At 38.5% G+C, this 23,232-nt stretch overlaps 2 protein-coding genes across 2 annotated transcripts; both read right to left on the bottom strand.

Moving 5' to 3' along the window:
• Positions 1-349: 349 nt before the first annotated feature.
• Positions 350-6,182, bottom strand: LOC146325387 (6-phosphogluconate dehydrogenase, decarboxylating-like). Its single transcript, XM_084721373.1, has 13 exons — positions 6,097-6,182; positions 5,634-5,709; positions 5,351-5,530; positions 5,185-5,250; positions 4,979-5,097; positions 4,703-4,772; positions 4,466-4,600; positions 4,167-4,356; positions 3,884-4,014; positions 3,636-3,769; positions 2,514-2,613; positions 1,841-1,963; positions 350-1,371 (listed from the first exon to the last, which is right to left on the bottom strand). Exons 1-13 carry the CDS (start codon positions 6,102-6,104, stop codon positions 1,252-1,254), a joined length of 1,452 nt encoding a protein of 483 aa, XP_084577499.1. The 5' UTR covers positions 6,105-6,182; the 3' UTR covers positions 350-1,251.
• A 5,296-nt stretch (positions 6,183-11,478) lies between these two features.
• pgd (phosphogluconate dehydrogenase) lies at positions 11,479-18,647 on the bottom strand. The gene is made up of 13 exons (XM_084721372.1): positions 18,522-18,647; positions 17,944-18,019; positions 17,674-17,853; positions 17,516-17,581; positions 17,316-17,434; positions 17,040-17,109; positions 16,803-16,937; positions 16,503-16,692; positions 14,209-14,339; positions 13,927-14,060; positions 13,239-13,338; positions 12,617-12,739; positions 11,479-11,997 (listed from the first exon to the last, which is right to left on the bottom strand). The coding sequence occupies exons 1-13, from the start codon at positions 18,530-18,532 to the stop codon at positions 11,878-11,880; spliced, it is 1,455 nt and encodes a 484-aa protein (XP_084577498.1). The 5' UTR covers positions 18,533-18,647; the 3' UTR covers positions 11,479-11,877.
• Positions 18,648-23,232: the final 4,585 nt, after the last annotated feature.

Genomic DNA, 23,232 nt, shown 5'->3' with positions numbered 1-23,232 from the left:
TGTCTCTGACACCATGTTGAGAAATGTACCAAAGTAGTGTTAACTGCAGAGCTGTTGTGTTATACTGTGCATTAATCCATGTCTTCATGACACTGTGTCCTCCTTGTTGTAAAATAACCAAAACTGTGAGGACTTTCGTGTTGTCCGCAAAAAAAAAAAAAAAAAAAAAAATATATATATATATATATATATATATATACATATATATATATATATATACATATATATATATAAATATGTTAGGGTCTTAGGGCCACCTACTGGACAATCACTGAAAGGACAACACATGAAATGGTTCAGCATACATTTCATTGTGGGGCCCATTAATCATAATCCATCACCACCAAGGTCTTGTTTACAGTTTTTATTTAAATGTCTTGGAAAGTTAGGCCATGTATCAGAGATGTCTATTTTAAAAGGCAGGGTTTCCTGATTGTGTGAGACACTGTTGAGCCTGTTCACAATTTTCTGATTATCGACCGTGGTTACATGAATGAAAAAAAAAGTGGCACAAGTGTTCCATGTTTGTCACCAATATCATTTTGATGCAGATTAAAATGTTGACTATTTTCAGTCAACTATAACAGCCAATTTATTGGACTGTGCAGCCTTTGTGGAGTTATCCACTTTAAAGCTTGTATATCGGTATTGTATGGTCATATTCAGTGTATATATCCACACTTCAGACATGTAATGATGCACACTGAAATAGTCTAGTGGCATAAAGTGTCTGCCTTCAACCAGAAAAAGGCCTTTAAAAAGTGAATATACTGTTTACATATCAGGCAACTTATGTCACTTGTTGCCTGATTTAGCGCTACACTCCAACACGTCTCAATCCTGTTTACAACACACACACAGTAAGGACCATACAAGCTAATTATAGATGGATTGGAATCTTTATTTAGCCTAATACAGTACAGAGCAATGGTTCATCTTAATCCAGTGTAAATGTGGTGAACACAACATGAGAGGTAGCATAACAGACAGATAGAATGCATCATGTTCCTCTTCTTCTGACAGTGATTCAATTCTTTTACACTAAACACACAGGCTGTGGAGTTTACAACATACATTAATTATGATTCCATTTCTTAATCAATAAAAACTGTAAAAACACATCTTTGAGACAGTGAAAAATTGGATTAAAGTATTGTTGTGGTGTGAAGATATTCAGGTAACTACAAAGATGGAATGTGTAACATGTCATTTTTGATCCTCTGTCTTGTTTGAATGATATGAAGATTATCCTTAAGCATTGTAGGTTGAGGAGGAGACATTTCCACCCCAGTCCGTCCACTTGGTGTGGTTGAAATGACCTGGGTTTGACAGCAGCTCATATGTGTGGGCTCCAAAGTAGTCCCTCTGGGCCTGACAAAACCGAAACACAACATTAACAACTTCTGACAGACAAACACAAATATAGTCAGCACCAGTATCACTATCAGCCTCCAATACTGCCTATAATGCTGGTATAAGCAAGTACACATGTCTATGCACAGATCCAGTACTACATAAGTGCTACCTCCTTGCACAGTCCTGTGTACAATTTTGTCCAAGCATCATCAAGCCATGTTCTATGGCATTCATTATATATAAATACTGTATTTCTTAATGTTTTACAAAGGGTTTAAATGATCCGGGCCATACAACAATGATAGCAATCATATAACAATTCCATACAGGGTTAGTTGTATACAGCTGTTAAAAACTATTAATAATATATAAATCTATTTTGCACACTGTCATTGGCTGATAGACAGAGTTCAGGTATCAGAATCGGTGATGTGAAGGGGAACAAGGCTATTGGAACATCTCTAGTTAAAATGAGTGGTCTTACTTGAATTAGGTTGGCTGGCAACATTTCACTCCTGTAGCCATCGTAGAAGGAGAGGCCTGAGGCAAAACAGGGTACAGGGATGCCAAGCGTCGCTGCAGTGATGACTGTTCTGCGCCACGACTCCTAAAAAAACAAATTGAACATGTTAACAAATGGTTTTCAATGGAGAACTTGCTGGCTGTAGTGTTGTTGTCGGAGAGGCCAGCATTTCAACTTAGCATGTTTCCTTAATCTCTAATGACCTATCATGGTCATTTTATTATTTAGTACTGTAAATGTATGACACGTCTTTATATCATATCTATGTTTTTGTCTTTGAGGAGAATTGTAAAGTGCAGAGAAAAATGACATATTTTCACTATGCACTTGTTAACTTTTTGTGCTGCCTCCAGTGTTGGAGTTTTGTCTATATTAAGGTCAGGTTTAACACTAGTCTGTTGACAGAAGACCTCAACCAAGAACTCTTGAAGAGTCTCAGTCACGGTTTATACATCATCCAAACTATCCTAAGTCCACTGTTTGAAAACAACCTGCTATCTAAGACAGCTGATGATTAAATCAGCTTAAGGTCCTGCGCACTCCTTTCATTGTAAAAGAGGAAATAACTTGTTTTGTGTCTTTGTCAATGTGAATATTGCATATTAGTCTTTGGACACTTCCTTCTTCCTCTTACCTGACATTCCTGCACAGCTTCACTGAAGAACGGGTCAAGCAACAAGCTCTCCAGATCAGCATTCCTGTCATAAGCCTCTTTGATTTTACCCAGGAAGACACTGGTGGGGAGGAGAGGAGGGTAGTGTTAATCAGCAGTGGTAAAAGAGTTAGGATTTTGCATAAAGCACAGAGAAATTTCATTGGACAATGGAAATGCATTTAGGGTTTCATCATGGCTACAGTGTTGTATTTGATTCAGGTTTATGCAGCCTCTTACACAAAGCAAACCACCGTCAAAACCATAGTTTCTTAATTTATCTCTCTCTCACTGATTTTACAGGAGAGGCCACATTTTCTTTCATCTAGTTAAGTGTTTCCCAAACTTAATACTCTATGTACCACCTCAGAAACATATCAGGCTCTCCAAGTACTACCATTATCACTGACGTTAAAATAGTGTAGGCCCACCCTTTTCAGGTGTGGAGATTTCCTGCAGGAGGCAGTTTTATTCCTAATATGAAGATTATTTATTGTTGACTGTCATCAGCCACACTGTCCTCACAGCAAAGCAGTGGACATTGCAGTTTATCTTGTAACTGATCATGGATGACATATATAGGCACTAAGTGCATGAACTTGACTACTGGCAGGCTGATATTGAAAAAAAAAAAAAAACATATCACAGGGAAAACAAAACTTAATTTACAATAATTTCAGCAGTTTCATAGTTGAAGTATTTTCATTTGAAACTTTGTTAATATTTTGATTCTGTTTTTAAATTGGTTTACTTCATTTTTAAAATATTATGATTCCTCTGTGAACCACAAGAGGCAGCTCTCACACCACAGCACTCCAGCATAACACATAACAGGGAAAAACAAGGTTAATAATCTCCTTTATGGCATTACATTAAGACTTACGGGAGACACATCCATCTTTACCCTGTAACTGTCCTAAAATTAAACATTTTAAACTGTCTAACATTTTACAAAGTGAATTAAATCAACTAAAAACTTCTCCATTTTATTCTTCTTGCTTTCTCAAGAAGTTCTCTCTTAACCCTCATTTTCACCACCAGTGAAATATGCCTGTTGACACAAAGTTGCACAAGGTGGCAGGAAAGCACATCTGTAATATGTACCTTCGGATGATGCAGCCTCCTCTCCAGATGAGAGCGAGGGAGCCGTAGTTCAGGGTCCAGCCGAAGTCTTTGGCTGCCTGCCGCATCAGCATGAAGCCCTGCGTGTAGGAAATGATCTTGGAGGCGTAGAGGGCCTGCAGGGGGGGATAATCAGTTGATTCTGATATATTGCAAGACTGTTTTATTAGATGGCATTAGACTAGGTGCATCCAGTAACCTAACAACTGAGTGTATACTATATGCTGTACCTTTCTGATGTCCTGCAGGAATTCAGCCTTGTTACCAGTGAATTTGACCCCCTGTGGGCCTGAAAGTATGCGACTGGCCTTCACTCTCTCATCCTTTAGAGAGGACAGGCATCTGGCATAGACACCCTCCCCTGAAACACAAAGACAGTGCAGAGGAGACAGAGGAACAAAGAGGAAAAACAGGGTTAGCTCTCTACACATGCCATACATGATTGGAGAACCAAAGAAAAACAGAGAGGAGTCTGTAAGCAGTCATTTAGATTTACAAATATCTTCGTCTTACCGATGACAGAGGCAGGTGTGCCGTACTCCAGGGCTGCGATGGCCGACCATTTCCCTGTGCCTTTCTGTCCAGCTTTGTCGCGGATCTTGGGCAGCAGAGGTGCACCATCAGTGTCTTTGTATTTAAGGATGTTAGCCGTGATCTCGACCAGGTAGGAATCCAACTCTGCCTTGTTCCAGCTGTCAAAAGCCTGGATCAGTGTGATTAATTACAGTGAGCCACATTTTTCCAATCCATTTGATTATACAGAGCTAACATGACACAAAAAATACTAATCAAGATGACACCATACAGCTCACCTGTGACATCTCGTCGTGGTCCATACCCAGGACATCCTTCATGAGGTGATAGGCCTCACAAATCAGCTGCATGTCGCCGTACTCAATGCCATTATGGACCGTTTTCACGAAATGACCCGCTCCGTCATCTCCGACCTGCAGGAGCAAGACAGTCAGATTATTGTGAGATGGCCTGACATTGTAATAACCACTCAGTGTCATAAACACTACATATAACACAAACTAAATACCACTCACCCAGTCACAACAAGGTTCTCCAGATCCAACCTTGGGAGCAATGCTCTGGAAGATCTCCTTTATGTGTGGCCTTAAAAAATAGCAACAGCAAGTGTTTAAATTGATAAACTTGAGCACTGAAATGAATCAGCTAAACTCCTGAAAAATCAGATGTCCAAAGTTAGAAATATGTCCAAGCTTATCAGTAGATATTGCATTTCTTTTAGCATGTCTGTGTCCCAGCTGTGTGCAGCTGAAAGTGTGAGGAGTTTGTGGTTTGAGTTTGTGGAGACTCACCAGGCCTCTTTATGTCCTCCAGGCATGAGTGAGGGTCCATAACGTGCTCCATCCTCTCCACCACTGACTCCGCTGCCGACATACAGCAAGCGTTTCTCTCCCACAAACTTGCAACGCCGCTGTGCAAGAAAACACACAAATACTGTAAGGAAATCCTCAATCATGAATAGAGAGTTACAGCTGAACAGTTATTCTCTACGACTTACTATTGTGTCTTTGAATTCAGTGTTGCCACCATCGATGATAATATCCCCGGGCTCAAGAAGTGGAACCTGAAGGAGAACAAAAGCAACACAAAGCCAGTTGAACAACCTGCGTAGGACCCTGTTTTCCATAACTGGTTTTTAACTCGTTCCAGGACAAGATGCCAACCAGTTTTTCGATGAACTCATCGACAGCCCGTCCAGCCTTGATCTGCATGAAGACCTTCCTGGGCTTCTTCAGCTTGGACACCATGTCCTCCAGAGACTCTGCTCCAATCACCTTGGTGCCCTTCGCCTCATTCTGCAGGAAGTCTTTCACCTTGGACACAGTTCGGTTGTAAGCACAGACCTGATGGAGAGGTTTGGTGAGGATTACTGGGTGAAATACAACAGGAATGTGGAACAAAAAGTTTCAGTGGCAGTTGTGGAAATAAAAACGATCATCATCTTACCGTGAAGCCACGCTCATCCATGAGCTTGATGAGGTTCTGGCCCATGACAGCCATACCAATCAGTGCAATGTCTGCTCTGTGAGGAGAAGAGGAAAAATCAGGTATGTTTCATTGCCTCCGCCAACCAGCCTGTCCACACTCATAATTCATGTATTGAAAATTTTGGAGCAATTTAATAAAAGATATTAAAGATATTAGCAAAATTGAAGTTATTACTACATTGACATGTAGAGAGCCCAGGCAGAACATCATGATGTTACATTAAGTTGACCTCTGCCCTTTTGGAAATAAAATACCATCCCTCTCTATAACATCACCTATTAGTTATTTGTGTAAAGCTTCTAAAGAGTTCATCCTTGAGTCCGAGTGGATGTTTGTACCAAATTTTAAGAAATCACGATCAGGTATTCCTAAGATATTTAATGGACTATCTAAAGAAGTAAAAAGTAATTTGCATACTTACTGAGCCATGGTGTTCAGTGAGTAGAACAACTGTGTAGTGATGGGATCCAAATGGTAGGTTCAGAAAAAAGCCACTGAATGTCAGGGTTCCTCCTCACTCATTTTATACTGGATAGTTTCTCATGAAAACAATGCAAAGAATTCAAGCCTGGGGACAGTACTGGGAGAAACAGGTTAATCTGACTGAGCATCTTGTTTCTGTCCTGCCCAACCCAGGAGTCGGACAAACAGGTTAATCAGGACCTGACCACTAGAATCAGTACCTATATTACATTATATTCCATGACACTCAATTAGTTATATTATTATATAATATATAACTTATATTATTAGAACCGAGGTGGCTGGCTAGTATGTATCATAAGCAAATATTCTTTGAAGGCTTCCGCCTCAAACCACTTTATAATGAAGACGAAGCACTCATGCAACTCACCTCCCCTGAAAAAGATGCAGTGGGTTACATCTCTTTTATAATCTTTTTTTTTTCTAATAATGGAAAAACACACATCTTCATTGTACATTCAACACCTTCCCAGTTCAGACTGGAAGAGGCTGCCACACCGTCATTTGGTTCATTCTGAGTAGAACAACTAAACCACTCAGACTTTAATTTGATCACCTAGATATGCACAAAGAGCTGCAAACTAATATATGCATTGCAAACAGTAAGTTCACAATCCAAAATAATACACCTCTGCAAATTAATTACTGAAGTGAAAATGTTTGCTCTGACAGGTATTCATATTGATATGTATCCAATACATGTGACATGAGACACATAAGTGCTTGGTCTTTATTAGAAATTAATTTGAGTGCAGGTCTGTTTTTGATTTGAGGAATATTTACTCACTACTCATGCTAGCCAGCCACTCAAGTAAAAAAAAAAAAAGGCTGTTTTTTTAAACTCATTTAAAAAAAAAAAAAAAAAAAAAAAATATATATATATATATACATATATATATATATATATATATATATAATATCAGAGAATATAATACAAAATAGGTACTTATTCTAGTGAGGGCCACTGTCAAGGATTTTGGGCCCCATGAAAAATTACCACATTAAATAACAAATATAATAGCATTAGAGGCATTCTGCATCAACAGACGATTTGAACTCTGGCCATGAGCACACTAAAGGCAGGCAGTCATGCCAGGATACTTAAGTAGAAAACAATGAATGTTTATCCTCTCCTTTTAATGTTTGAGTCGCAAAAAATTAATTATTTAATTGATTTAATTAATTGCAAAAACAATTACTTTTATTATCCCTAAGTTTACATTCATTTTTTGATTTCTTTTTCTGGTAGAAATGGGCTTTAGGTCTTGACATTTTTTTAAACAAACAAGTCTCTACTGTGAAACTCCACCTCTATAAGTGGTAGTCTAAAGGTTACTCCTCCCGTTTCTCATGCATGTAAAGATCCTCTGACATTAAACCGGTTTAGTGACATATTCACATGATCTGTCTTAGACTTCCAGCTTCTTAGTCTAGATTGACCTGTTTTAGGTTACGGGTTTGACAGATTTGCATTGTGCTAATGATAATGAGTGATGTCCCCTAAAGATGGTAGGAGAATTGATACTGCTGATTAGGTTTCTGAATGAACAGCATGCCTACAGCGCTGTGTAAGCGAAGATGTTGAACATTTGCTTAAAATGAATGTATAATATAAAAAATAAATGTGAGGATTTGCTGTTTTCTTTGTTATTTATGAGAGTAAATGAATGATTTGAGTTTTGGACTGTTGATCGAGCAACAGAGGCAATCTGAAGACGTCACTTTGGGCTCTGGGAAATTGTGATGAGCATTTTATACAATTTTTTGACATTTTATAGACTAAAGGATTTACTTGTGACAATTATCAGCAGATTGATTAATCATGAAAATAGTGTTTATATGGTGGAGATTTTTACAGCTACGCAGGACAAATATCACAATATTTTTGACCAAACACCTCACTGTCTATACTGTGACTATACTGCAGGAATGCCTTTCAAAAAAAATATTACAACCAGATTTCTGAGAAATAATCATCAGTTATGTGGATACAATGATTAAGTGGTTAAAGACAAGTAACAGAACAGTTAGAACAGTCTGGTAATTTCAGAACATTACATGACTGTAATGCAGCCTTTAAAACCAAGAGAAGACATCACTTATGCCATATCACAATATAACAAGATCCAGAATCTAAGACAATGTCTAGTCTCATATCATGATATTGATTTAATATCGATATATTTCCCAGCCTCAGGCCTAATTCATAACAGTGAGGTTACACTTAATGTAAGAAACACTTTTCAGTGTTAGGAAAAGCAAATATATCAACACTTGTCAGTTGCTGGGCTGATGGACATAATTATGTTTTTGTCTTGGTAAGTCAAAATGTTGATTTAGTGTCTCATCATTTTAATTCACAGTAAGTATTTTTACTTTTAGAGTCCATAACTTTATATACATATATTTTTGATTTTTGCCCCCTGGCTGAATTGAGTTTCTGCCACTCCCAGGGTGGGGTGGTGAAACTAGAGCAGTTTCCCACTTTGTCCTGCTCATAATCCAGCCTTTATTATAGCAATAGATTGTGTATTTATTTCTATACTATACAGTAGACTGTGCATTTTAGTGCAATCTGTTTGTATTCTTATGTAGATTGAAGCCATTTTAAAATATATTTACTTAAATAAAAGTACAGAAGTATTAAACAAACTGTATTTAAAGTATTAAAAGTACTTTTTCTGCAGGGATTTTCATGTGACTGATATATCATTATACAGTATATGATATTATTAGAATATGAATACTGATTTATTAGCATGTAGGTATTCTACTGTGGGGGGGGGGGGGGGGGGGGGGTGTAAAATATTTCTCTCTGATATCCAGTAAAGAAGAATTTACAAACTAGCAGTTAACATTTTGATTTATCTCTTAATTATTTATCCTAGTATGCCTGTATGTTATTTTGACTTGGAAGGACAAAATCCTGACTTTGTATTTTTTTTTTTTATTCTAAAATTTTTATTAATTTCATTTACTTATTTCTTAGTTATGATTGTATATGTTAACATTTGACATTTCATAATCATGTTTTTGTCTTTGATAGCCGAAATGTTGACTTAGTGTCTAAATGTTTTTTTTGTTTGCAAATACATTTACTTTTACTTTCCATCCCTAACTTTACTTTTTTTTGTTTGTTTGTTTTTTTCTTTTTTGCCAGAAATGGGCTTCAGGTATTGACTTTCTTTTAAAAAAAAATATTATAAACATTTCTCTTCAGTGAAACCCCAGCTCAGTCTGTACGTTAGTTCACTTTCTGACCAATTAAAATATTTACATATTAATAATGTACAGAAAGAAAATACATAATCATAGAGTACTTTTAATCTGCATTCTTTGGCCCAGCACAACTTCCTCCTCCCCGTTTCTCATGCATGTAAAGATACATTAAACTGGTTTGTAATTATCCTGTGATCTGTCTCCAGCTGCTGAGTCCTGATTTACTTGTTTGTCACTCTGCTGGCCCCAGGTTCAACAGATTTGCATTGTGCTAACGATGATGAGTGATATTCCCTAAGGATGGGAGGAAAGCCAACACTTCTGATTAGGTTTCCATATATACAGTTTGCCTATGGCACAGCCAGTGTATTTAGTTACATCCAACTAAAATGAATGCAATCAAATACACCGAGCCCTGCAGAGGTGCCGATTGGAGACAGCAGTTTGTGGTACTGTGGAATTGTATTGCACTATAGTAAGAAGTGTTCCAATATTTTGACCATGCTGTTCATAATTGAGCTGCAACAATTTATCGATCAAAAGAAAAGTCATTGAACTTTTTTGACTTTGTTTGGAATACAAAATTTATAAGGTAAAAGGCATGTTTTTTGTCCATTTTATTTTTTCCAAATCTTAGTTCCAATACAGTGTTCCTCTCAGGGGTGATTTTATTTTTACTCTGAAAGATTTGACAAATATATTTATTATTACATTCCATGACATATATATTGATACCATATCCACCAGAGCATAAGTGACACTTAATAAATGTATTTACTCCTGAAGGAATGGCTTTGATTATGGAGTTGTATTCTTTGAGAAAGTGTTTTATATTGATTTGTCTGAAACGCTGTGTGGTTAACTTTATTAATCATGTTGTATTTTTAACTCACATTGGGCAAAGTTTAAAGCTTGTGACTTTTAGTCTAACAGTTGAGCGCCCAAACAAAAGAAAAGAAAAAAAAAATGGAAGAATTTAATGTTTTTCATACCACGCAACCGCGTGTTGAGTTTATTGTGTAGATTTGACTTTTTGGGTTACATTTTTAGATAATTATTGACTAAGTCATGATTATGATGAAATGTGACTGTGATAGGTCTCATAAGCTTAAAATGATCTTTATCAAAATGTATTACAAATCCAACTCCAAAAAAATTGGGACACTTCTCAACAGTACAAAGACAAGATATGAATTGTTCAAACTGTTCTAACTTTTTTTTTGTAAACCTTTCTGGATTTTATGCCTGCAACACATTTCAAAAAAGTTTGGACAGGTTTTGGAGCAACATATGTTGCCATCTAGACAATGTCTTTTTCAGTGACGTCTCTGCTTATTTCAGCAGACAATGCCAAGACACATTCTTCATGTGTTACAAAAGCCTGGCTTTGTAGTAAAAGAGATCAGGTAGTTGACTGGGCAGCTTGCAGTCTGGGTCTGTCTCCCATTGAATATGAGTGGTGCATTATGAAGTACAATATATGACAACAGAGACACCGGACTGTTGAGCACCTTAAGTTGTGTATCAAGCAAGAAAGGGAAATCATTTTGCTGTCAAAACTTAGAAAATAAGTGTTAAAATAAAAGGTGATGAAACTCAGTTATAAACATGCTCCTTTCCCGGCTGTTTTCAAACAGCAGATAGCAAATTCAGAATGAATGTATACAAAAAAACAAAGTTTATCAGTTTGGTCATTAAATATCTTGCTTTATGCTATATTCAATTAAATATGGATCTGAAAGTATTTGTAAATCATTGCATTATGTTTTTATTCATGCTTTACAAAGCATGACAATTATTTTTGAATTCAGGTTTGAATAAGGCAAGAATACACCCAACACCCAACTGACCCTCCAGTAATACAACCATTTTTTTCTATGCAGCCACATCTATTTTTGCATATTAATATATATTTTTTGTTCACTTCAGACACATTGATGCACAGTGATGAGGGCAGTGGCTCAACTGTGTTCCACAAGGCCTTTTAAACTGAATACCCTATTTATATATCTTATGTCACTTTTTGCCTAATTTAGCGCTACACACCAACACGTCTCAATCCTGTTTACAACACACACAGAGTAAGGACCATACAAGCTAATTATAGAGGGATTGGAATCTTTATTTAGCCTAACACAGTACAGTGCAATGGTTCATCTTAATCCAGTGTTAACGCGGTGAACCCTGGGCCCAACATAGCAGGTGAATGTTAGCTAGCATAATATCAATAGCATCCAGATGGAGACAAGAACTGTTGATAGTGATACAAATTTCTTAGACCAAGACACATCAGGTGTAGAGTCTACAACACACATAATTTATGATTCCACTGCTTTATCAATAAAACTGCAAAAATAACATCTTTGAGAGGAGTAAAAAATTGGATTAAGGTATTGTTATGGTGAGTAAATATTCAGGCATGGTTATTATAAATATGGAATGTGAAATTTGTCTCGGGCCGCCATCTTGTTTGTGTTTCTGAGCGATGTGAAGATGATCCTTAAGCGTTGTAGGTTGAGGAGGAGACATTTCCACCTGAGCCCGTCCAGTTGGTGTGGATGAAATGACCGGGGTTTGACAGCAGCTCATATGTGTGGGCTCCAAAGTAGTCCCTCTGAGCCTAACAAAACCGAAGCACAACATTAACAACTTCTGACAAACAGAGACAACTTTCATTTCCAAATAGAAATGCAACTAATGATTGATTTAACTGCTGTTTTTTTTGTTCTTCAAATTGCTTGTTTCGTTCAGTTAACAGATATTTAATCTACAGTGATATCAATGTTGGAACCAATCAGTTATCTTATCATTGATGGCCAAAATTCAGGGGCTTCCAGTGTAGCCACCTGATTGACAAAAGATCAATTACTTTATTAACCATTAACATAAAAATGTTGCTTGTACCAAATTATACCAAAATCTTATCCCTTGCCTATAGATTCTGCATTCATATACAGATAACTGTATATAGAGATTACAAAAAGGTATGCAGCAAATCTTCACTATTAAAACTGACAAACTGTTTTAGCTCTATATTCATATTCTGAACCAAATTTAAAAAAAAAAAAAAAAAGAGTAAAGGTCCGCAAGTACAAACAAACACTGTCAGGGTCTTAAAGCTCTTAGATCCAAACACAAACACACTCACACATGACAGCCACACGTGATCTTTTTAATCTGATACACACTCGACCATATGCTCAGTGGGCTCTGCTCTTCAGCATCTATGGTTGTTTTACCTGGATGAGGTTGGCCGGCAGCATTTCATTCCTGTAACCGTCATAGAAGGACAGAGCTGTGGAGAAACAGGGAACAGGGATTCCATGCTGCACTGCAGTGGCAACCGTCCTGCGCCATGACTCCTAAAAAAATAAAAAAAATAAAGAAGAGAGATATTAAACAGGCAACAAACTGGTTTGTTTATGGAGCTTTGTTCTTTATTTGGATCCCCATTAGCTTCCTCAAAGTGGTTGCTTATTTTCCAGGAACTCCAGTGAAATTTGGTGTTAATATGGTCATGTTCCTGAAACCAAGAACAAGAGGTTTCCATGAGGCCACTCCGTTCCTAGAAACTGAAACCTGATTTGAGCCAAGCCCAAATTATATCAGGACACGTAGAATTGACAATAACTTTAAATACCAAATGAATCTGAGAGGCCTCGCTTAAAGTTTTTGTTTTTTTGAGGAGAAGAAATGTGAATTCAAACTGTGAAGAGCTGATGATTAGATCAACTTCAGATACTGTTCACTTCTTTCTTTATAAAAGAGGAAATAACTTCTGTTGTGTGTCTTTGTCAATGTGGGTCTTAGTCAACGTGGGTATTGCAGGTTGGTCTTTGAGCGCTTCCTCTTTCCTCTTACCTGACATTCCTGCACAGCATCACTGAAGAACGAGTCCAGCAGCAAGTTTTGCAGCTCAGCATCCCTGTCAAACGCCTCTTTGATTTTACCCAGGAAGACACTGTTAGGGAGAGAAGAGCCAGTGTTAATCAGTGGTAACAGAGAAGAGACTGTCGGTTATTAAAGGGGCATTTCATCGGATGACTATAAAATGTATTAGTTGACTGGTGGCTACAAACAGCAAGTCATGAGTGTTAGATTTGTTTTACTTTTATGCAACGCCTTTGGTTTGGAGGTTAATTACACAAAGCAAACCAGTGTCACAAGCATAGTTTCCTCATTTTTCTCTCTCTCACTGATTTTACAGGGAAGGTCACATTTTCTTTCAACTAGATTTCTCACTCCAGCATTACACAAAACAGCATAAAACAGAGTTCATAACTTCCTTTATGGCGCTACATTACAACTTATCCCTCTTTACCCAAGAACTGTCCGACCAAAAAATCTTCAACTTTCTAAAATCTTACAAAGTGAATTAAATAAACAAAAAACTTCTCCATTTTATTTTTCTTGCTTCCTCAAGAAGTTCTCTCTTACACTGCCTGGCCACAGTTTTCACCATCAGTGTAAAAATGCATGTTGACATAAAGTTGCACAAGGCGGCATGGAGGCAAACTTGCAATATGAGGACACACAAGGTTAAATGTACCTTCGGATGATGCAGCCTCCTCTCCACATGAGAGCGAGGCCACCATAGTTCAAGGTCCAGCCGAACTCTTTGGCTGCCTGCCGCATCAGCATGAAGCCCTGCGTGTAGGAAATGATCTTGGAGGCATAGAGGGCCTGCAGGGACAAAGAAAAAAAAATCGTTTCTGAAATAGTAACTAACAAAAAAAAGGAGCATCAGGCATCTAAAACAGTTTCAACAAAAACTTAACATTTTAATCTTCTGTTTTAGTAGACCGAGTGTACAGTATATTGTGTGTTCTACCTTTTTGATGTCGTCCAGGAAGGTAGCCTTGTCACCGCTGAATTTGACCCCCTGGGGGCCTGAAAGTGTGCGACTGGCCTTCACTCTTTCATCCTTTAGAGAGGACAGGCATCTGGCATAGACAGCCTCCCCTGAAACACAAAGTGGGAGGGAGGGAGAGTCAGGGAGACAAAGGAGTAAAGAGGGACAAAAAGGTGAGCTTTCTGCACACGTCACACAAAAACAGACAGGAGTTTGTAAACAGTCATTTAGATATCCTGAAACCTCTCACAACAAATGATTACAAACATTATGCTAGCCAATGCCACGCCAAAGAAACACTTTGCTAACATAAGGCATCAACATGACTCAGCAGTAATAACTGTGCTGTTGTGTTAGCAAGGCTCGCCACTGTTTCTCAGAGTTTCTACAGATTTCAACAAGTTCAGTCTAAGATTTTTTTAAGACCATCATCACATCAATATTGGCAAAAAAAAAAAAGGTACATGCACAGTTTGCATTAGTGGTTATTGATTCAATGTTGGTCTTATTCTGAAAATTTTCTTTTCTTAAAAAAATATTTAAAAGTGAGTTTTAAGTGGCAACTTTATAAAAGTAATATTAACTTCATTAAATTCTAAGACCTGTAAAAATGATATTCAAGACATTTTATGGCCTAAAATTCAGGTTATTAGATTTTAGACTTTTGAAGGACCTGCAGAAAGTGATATCTGTGTTACACATCATTGTATTTTATGTGATAGGTTTGGGTGGTCTTCTCTCCAGGAGAGATGTGATACTTAGTGGTATCTTTTATCTATAAAGCCCTTACTGGATATTACCATGTCACTTTTCAGAAGTGCTTCATCACTGTGAGCTTTATCAGACACACTCTACTGAATGAGTCTTGCTTCATGTTCCAAGTTCCAAGTTAGATCTGAACACGTCCTTAAAATCAATACACCTATATATTTTGGACATGTTAGAAATTTGATCTTAAACCTCCGAACTCTACTTGTAACTGTTTTATATACTTAACATAACTTTTACAATTTAATTAATTTATCCATTAAATTAAATACCATAATTGCACAATTTCAGGGCTTTTTCCATCACTCATTTTGAGTCATTTTTGGGGATTTGGGAAACAGCGCTAAACAATTTATGGACCAAACAACTGATTGATTAATGAAGAAAATGATCGACTGATGATTAGCTGCAGCCCTACTTGCCTCTGTGTTATTGTAAATGCTGGTCGCCCCTCAATGATCTCTCAAACATAAATAAAAGCTAAATAAATTAATTCAATTATTTTAATCATAATTAATAATATAAAACTTAATAAATCAGTGATTGCCAGTTGCCACATGAATCATGATAATGACTTTGCCACTGCATTAAGATAAGGAAAAAACTGTTGGGTAAGCATGACTTGCTAAAAACAGCTCAGCTAGGTGATGCAACCACAGGCAGAGAGACAGTCGGGCACAGAGGGATTGAGAAAGTGTATGAACTATCGTGGTGAGGAATGTTGGCCCTGTTAGGGGGCAGAACTCCAGCCAGGCGAACTGCACTGCACTGTCAGGCTGCTCCACACAGACTGGCTCAGCTCTCACACAATGAAGCCTTTTGTACTGCCGCTTTCGCTCTCTATCACACATCTACAGCACTGAGAGGGACTGAGCAAACAAAAAAATATTTAAAATAATAGAACAGTCTGCTAAATTCAGAAAATTGCATCACTCCACTGTAATTCAGCATTTAAAACCAACACTTATGCCATATTACAATATTGAAAATCTAACACAATATCAATATATTGCCCAGCCCTACCCAGTATTCTAAAAGGTGTCAGAGTTGATGACACCTTCTGTCCTGGATTATTAATCTCACCTCCTGACCTCCATCTTGTCCCTGGGTGTTTATGAAACAGACTATCATGCAGTCAAGAGCAAAGCCCAAAGCCACAGAGTAAAACAAATCCCCCTTATGTCACTTGAGATGAGCAGCCCACTAGAAAAGCCTTCAATCTTCTTAGTGGCAGCCACCTATTGATCACATTCCCTAGAAGAAGCTCACTGGCTATGCTGTGTGTCAGCTAACTGGCAAAACTAAACATTAGGCACACAGCTCTGGTCATCATGAGGCCTACTGCACCTTAATTTGTTGAAGCCTTGTTGAAATCGTAACATGTATGATGTAATGCCTTTTGCCATGTCATTGTGACAAACAGTTTACTGAAAGCAGCCAGCACTGGAAGAAGAGACAAGGAAACCAGATACTTCCTTGTCTACAGCCTCCTTTCTTCCTCTTACCGATCAAAGTCACAGGTGTGCCGTACTCCAGGGCTGCGATGGCTGACCATTTCCCTGTGCCTTTCTGTCCAGCGGTGTCACGGATCTTGGGCAGCAGGTATGCACCATCAGAGTCTTTGTATTTAAGGATGTTAGCCGTGATCTCAATCAGGTAGGAATCCAATTCTGCCTTGTTCCAGCTGTCAAAAACCTGGATCAGTGTGATGAATTACAGTGAGCCACATTGTTTTTTCCCCATTTGATTATACAGAGCTAACATGGCACAAAAAATACTAATCAAGATGACACCATACAGCTCACCTGTGACATCTCGTCGTGGTCCATACCCAGGACATCCTTCATGAGGTGATAGGCCTCACAAATCAGCTGCATGTCGCCGTACTCAATGCCATTATGGACCGTTTTCACGAAATGACCTGCACCCTCATCTCCGACCTGCAGGAGCAAGACAGTCAGATTATTGTGAGATGACCTGACATCGTAATAACCACTCATTGTCATAAACACTACATATAACACAAACTAAATACCACTCACCCAGTCACAACAAGGTTCTCCAGATCCAACCTTGGCAGCAATGCTCTGGAAGATCTCCTTTATGTGTGGCCTTAAAGAATAGCAACAGCGAGTGTTTAAATTGATAAACTTGAGCACTGAAATGAATCAGCTAAACTCCTGAAAAATCAGATGTCCAAAGTTAGAAATATGTCCAAGCTTGTCAGTAGAAACTGCATTTCTTTTAGCATGTCTGTGTCCCAGCTGTGTGCAGCTGAAAGTGTGAGGAGTTTGTGGTTTGAGTTTGTGGAGACTCACCAGGCCTCTTTATGTCCACCCGGCATAAGTGAGGGTCCATGGCGTGCCCCATCCTCTCCACCACTGACTCCGCTGCCAACAAACAGTAAGCCTTTCTCTTTCATAGACCTGCACCGCCGCTGTACAAGAAAAACACATAAACATGGTGAGAATATCCTCAAATATAAATAAAGATTTACAGCAATGATTCATTGACTTACTGTTGTGTCTTTGTATTCAGAGTTGCCACCATCAATGATAATATCCCCGTTCTCAAGAAGTGGAACCTGAAGGAGAACAAAAGCAACACAAACCCAATTGATTTAACTTTGTTGGATTTTCTACTGATTTTTAACTAATTCCAGGACAAACTACTGACCAGTTTTTCAATGAAGTCATCAACAGCCTGTCCAGCCTTGACCAGCAGGATGATCCTCCTGGGCTTCTTCAGCTTGGACACCATGTCCTCCAGAGACTCTGCTCCAATCACCTTGGTGCCCTTCGCCTCATTTTGCAGGAAGTCTTTCACCTTGGACACGGTTCGGTTGTAAGCACAGACCTGATGGAGAGGTTTGGTGAGGATTACTGGGTGAAATATAAGAGGAAGTTTTACTGGCGGTAGTTGGAGGAAGAAACATGAGAGTCTTACCGTGAAGCCATGGTCATTCATGTTCAGGATGATGTTCTGGCCCATGACAGCCAAACCAATCAGTGCAATGTCTGCTCTGTGAGGACAAGAATAGAAACAAATGTGACTACTTACATTAACTGGAGGGTGCTTAAGGGTGTCCTGTCACAGGCTGAACATAAACAACTTCCAAAATTATGCCTTTAAGCAAATTTTGTGCATTTTTATAGTGTATCTTATACCTACATGTGTCATCTTTCATTTAAAGGAAATGAAAACGTTTAAAGTTTAAAAGTCAAACACATACAGCACCACTTGTGATTTCAAGTTAACTGTCATTCCCCAGGTTGCATTGCAACCACTATAACCGTTAAGCCGTCGATTTTGGCACTAAATATCACATTCATTTCTACTTAACACTATAGCAGGTTAGCTAACAAGCTAACAGTCCGATTCAAACTAACTGAACAGGAAGATTACTCTCAACAAATTAGGAAAAACTACACAAACACTTCAGCGATTTAACCAGACATATCAGTCACAACCTTCTCACTTTACCGACTGACTAAATAAGTAAAAAAAAATGTTTGGATACTTACTGCTGAGCCATGGTGTTCGACAGTAACCGTGTAGTAACAGCGTTCAAATGACAGTCTCTGGCACCAAACCACCTCAGCCTCGCTCGCCTCACACTTCCTTGTTCGCCTCTCTCGAGAGACGCTCGCGTACACCCACGCAGCCCATCCACCAATCAGATGACGCGCAGCGAAATGAACCGATGTTTCTCGCCTTTCATTGGTCCATATCCGCTCTCCTATTGGCTGCACGGGCTGCCAGTCATTATCATTATACTTGAATTACAGTATAAGCCTGGTTCTGGCACTGAGAGAGACAGGTTTAAAAGGACACTGCAGCCCATTTTTTAGACCCTCTGTAATATACATCAGTGATTTTCAAAGTGGAGTCTAGGGATCCTCAGGGGGCCGTGGCACTCTGCCAGGGGGTCCGTGAAAAAACATATTATATAAATATGTCATATTAAATATATTAAAATGTATTTATCTATTTTACAAAATGCCTAATTGTAATGTAATTATTTAATTACACAAACAATTTCATATTATATACAAGTCCCAAGCTAGGCCTGTTATTGTTTTTTTATATATATATTTTTATTACTTCTTATTATTTATATTTAATATTTTTATAATGCAATCACTTGCATGTGTGCATGTGTGTGACCATCAGACCTGCAGCTTATGTGATTGCTTGTGTGTGCATGTGTGTGTCCCTGCATGTGTGCTTGCAAGACTATCAGATATACAGCTTGTCTGCAGCTAATCTCCGATACTACTGAGTCCACCAGGGGTGTTTCCTGACTGTGACCAGGGTGGCCTGAGTGGGGCACTGGCTTATACAAGGGTGGCATGAAGTATGCATGCTCACACACATACACACATTAATGGTCTATTTCTCTTATCTACTTATATCATTAACATAGTATTATCTTACAAAGTTATGGTTTTGGGCTTTTCTTGCCTTTATTAGGATAGATAGGATAGCTGAAGAGTAGACAGGAAAAGGGGGTGAAGAGAGAGGGGATGACACACAGCAAAGGGCCACAGGCAGGAATCAAACCAGTAGCCGCTGCAGAGGACTGACAGCCTCCATACATGGGGCGGAAACTCTACCAACTGAGCTAAACAGCCACTCCAAGGATGCGAGTTTTGAAATACTCATCAAACAGTTGTTTCAAACTAGGGTTCCACATCTCACTGGACAGATAACCAGTCATATTTAAGGATAGTGAGGTGGCGCCAATCATGCATAAATTTTGGTGGTGAAAGGTTTTGGTTTGGTACAAACGTCCACTTGGACTCATAGATGGACTGATTTGATTTTGGAGGTCTAAGTCAAGCTCACTGTGAATTCATACACTAAATATGACAAAAATTCACACAAATGTGTAATAGGATACTAGCAGTGCTGGAGAGTAACCACTTGCATGTAACTAGTTACATGTAATTAAATTACATACACGATACAAAGCAAAGCAATTCCTGTACACTATTTTCCATACTTTCAATCAGAGATTTTTGTGTCTGTGTAGCACAGAAGACAGTGTGTGCCAGACATGTCTAATATCTTTCTAATACTTTTCCCTTGTGTTATTGCCTCACATAACTGAAGAGGAATGTAAAAAAAAAATGTGTTACATCAAATTACTCCAAAGAACGTGCATGAGGGGGTCCCTGGTATATTTTCTATCCTGCAAGGGATCATTGGCTGAGAGAAAACAGAGAAAGTCTGTTATATAAAGCAGACTTCCACTGCCACCACTTCCTAATAAAGAGAAAATACTAATGTAACTCACCTCACCAAAAAAGAAGTAGTTGCTTTCTTAATCTTGCTTTTTTTCTTCAGAAAAATACACATCTTTATAGTGCATTAAACACTGCCCCGACTCAGAGTGGGAAAAAGCTGCCACACCATCATTTGGTTCAGTTTGATACTAATATATACATTGAAAAATAATATAAATTAAAATGTTTACTGCTAGACTAGATTAGAGGGAGATTAGAGAGAAATAATTCACATTTCCCCACATTAAAATGCCACTAACAGAATGATGCAGTGGTATTAACATTCAATAATAATGTCATATATAATGATATATCAGTCACAAGAGTCCCAGAAGTTCACAGGTCTCAGACCTCCATGATTTATGTGTCAACTTGCTTGCATTTGTTAAATTGAATATTGTTTCACAATATGCAGAGGCCATGAGGCCTTATTAACTGATGCTGAGGTCCAGTGTTGAAGGGGGTCACTGTGTCATAATCTAGTTTTAAGACCTTGATTATTTTAGTTTTGTGCCTGTTTCATACTCCTCAGTTCATTTCTGTGTGTGGAATATCACAAACCTGAGGCCAGCAGTAAGAATGGCTCTATACCACTTTCTCATGTTCAACACAGCAACCTCAAATATCTGCCCATTCCGTATTTTTCTGTCTCTTGAACGACTAAGTTGTTAATGATATGTGAGATTCATGTTAAATATTGCAAAATTTCACATAAATGTCTAATAATGACTGTAGAGTAACTAACATCTAATTAGTGTTACAGCCTGGCTCTTGGATTGCAACAAAAACAGGAGACACATGGACACAGGAGACAAATCTGTAGGGTCAGTAGAGTTTTCAGTGCATGAATGGAAATGCACTTGGGTGTTGTGCTGCAAAAACAAAAAGAAAACAAACGAAAAAAAAGTAACAAAAGCCACAAAACAAAGGTGCTGAGGTCACATCGGTACCTAAATGTGTCCCTTGCTGCTGTTGCTGCTGATTGAGCCTCTAACTGGTCAGCCGACCTGAGGAGAAAGCACATCATTTTCAGTCACTTGCTGGCAGCGATTACATGATAAGTTGCTGTTAATTCATTTCACAGTATCATTGCTGTAAATCTAATCACAGAACCACAGTACTGTAAGTGTTATTATAGTAATAATCAATGTGCTGTATTGTTTATCACAACACTGATTCAACTACTGTAAAAGGCATCACTGTATTAATCTTAATAATATAAATTGATAACTGTAGAATAATTACATATTGTAAAATGAAGACACCTTTTTAATCACAAAAAATAATTTATTTCATCAATTCACTGAACTTTCAAATACTCAAATACACTTTAAAAAACATTTGAAGTGTTTTAGTTTGACCGTTTCACATGAATCAGTTAAAATTAATGCTGAATGTTCTATGAACGAGTGCCTGTTTGTGAGTCGTACAGCTGTGCCTACTCTGTTTATGGCTGTTTTTTTTTCTGTCAAAATAATATTCTTTCAAAGTTTTCCACTGGTGGTGGAGCTATCTGAGCCTGAAAACTCAGCCTCCCTCTTTCATTCATTTAAAGAGATAGTTCACCCAAAAATGAATTTTCACTCAATATCTACTCGCCCCTGTGCTGATGTGAGGATGGATGAAGATCTCCAGTTCACAAAACACTCCCAGAGCTTCAGCAGAAAACAGGGTTGCAGCCAAATCCAGTGCAGCTGAATTGAATGGTGACCAGTTTTAAAATTTTAAAAAATAACACAGAAAACTCACAAAATGTCTCCATACTGCTCATGTGGTGTAATCCAAGTGTCCGTAAACTGCGACAAAAAACACCATTTACACCATGTTTTTAGTCTAAATGTCAACTGTAGCCTCTCAGACTGGAACCACGTGCACACGCCTGAAGCGGGTTCACAGGCTCTTGCCCAAGCGGTGCGACACAAGATATATGAGATCTCGGGATACCTTCACGTCTGTGTTTACATGCTATCTGGGAGCAACTCAGACAACACAGAGAGGTCTGCTTAGAAATAGTGACTTGTTACACGCACAGTTGACTTTGCAAACTTTCAACAAAGAAGAAAATGTCTGAGGACTTCGACATAGAAGAGGAACATAATTTCTCTGCTGCAGTCGCGCTGCTTGGTTGAGAGCCTGTGTTCCCGCTTCAGGCGTGTGCACGCAGATCAGGTCTGAGAGGCTACAGTCGACATTTAGTATAAAAATATGGTGTAAATGGCGTCTTTTTGGATCAAATTTTAATGTCACGGCTTACGAACACTTTGATTGCACCCCATGAGAAGTATGGAGACATTTTGTGAGTTTTTTGTGTTATTTTTTGACAACTGGTCAACATTCACTTCAGCTGCACTGGATTTGGCTGCAACGCCGTTTTCGGCTGAAGCTCTGGGAGTGTTTTGTGAACTGGAGAACTTCGTCCGTCCTCACATCAGCACAGGGGTGATATTGAGTGAAATTAAATTTTTGGGTGAACTATCGCTTGAAGCATGATTGACATTGTATATTCATGACTTTTTTTTCTCTCTCCCCAGCACATGCAAAGACTTTGAGTAAAATGAATGAAACATTCAGTAAGTGTGTAATTTACTTTAATGTGGGAGTTTCTTTTGTTGGCACGCTGCCATGTAACAAGTTATGAAAAAAACTGCTCTGTAATGGCCTGTCTAATGGCTGCGTCGGTGAGGTGATCAAGGGTAACTTTGTCCACAATGTCTGGTGCCACATGAGGTGCTCTTTCGTTACCAGTGACCGCGATGTTATGCAGCACCACACACGCAGTTACTGTCTCAGATGCCCGCTCAGGAGACACCCTCAGGCCACGGAGGCAACTGAAGCGAGACTTGATGATCCCAAAAGTCATCTCTATCCTGACGCTGCACTGGAGTCTCAGGGTCAGGATAGGGGGTCATCAAGTACTTTGTACACAGATAGCCTCTGTCCCCCACAA

This window comes from Lutjanus erythropterus, chromosome 6 (genome assembly GCF_056507025.1).
Source record: "Lutjanus erythropterus isolate fLutEry1 chromosome 6, fLutEry1.hap2, whole genome shotgun sequence".
Classification (NCBI taxonomy): domain Eukaryota; kingdom Metazoa; phylum Chordata; class Actinopteri; order Lutjaniformes; family Lutjanidae; genus Lutjanus; species Lutjanus erythropterus.
This window is presented reverse-complemented; position numbering and strand designations above follow the sequence as displayed.

Excerpts from the sequence above, each read along its gene's own strand:
- LOC146325387 (XM_084721373.1), bottom strand. Across the intron at positions 4,015-4,166 it reads CACACCTGCCTCTGTCATCG|GGGAGGGTGTCTATGCCAGA; the intron begins GTAAGACGAAGA and ends TTTGTGTTTCAG. Across the intron at positions 1,964-2,513 it reads AAGCTGTGCAGGAATGTCAG|GAGTCGTGGCGCAGAACAGT; the intron begins GTAAGAGGAAGA and ends TTGTTTTTTTAG.
- pgd (XM_084721372.1), bottom strand. Across the intron at positions 17,110-17,315 it reads GGTGGACATAAAGAGGCCTG|GCCACACATAAAGGAGATCT; the intron begins GTGAGTCTCCAC and ends CTATTCTTTAAG. Across the intron at positions 12,740-13,238 it reads ATGCTGTGCAGGAATGTCAG|GAGTCATGGCGCAGGACGGT; the intron begins GTAAGAGGAAAG and ends TTATTTTTTTAG.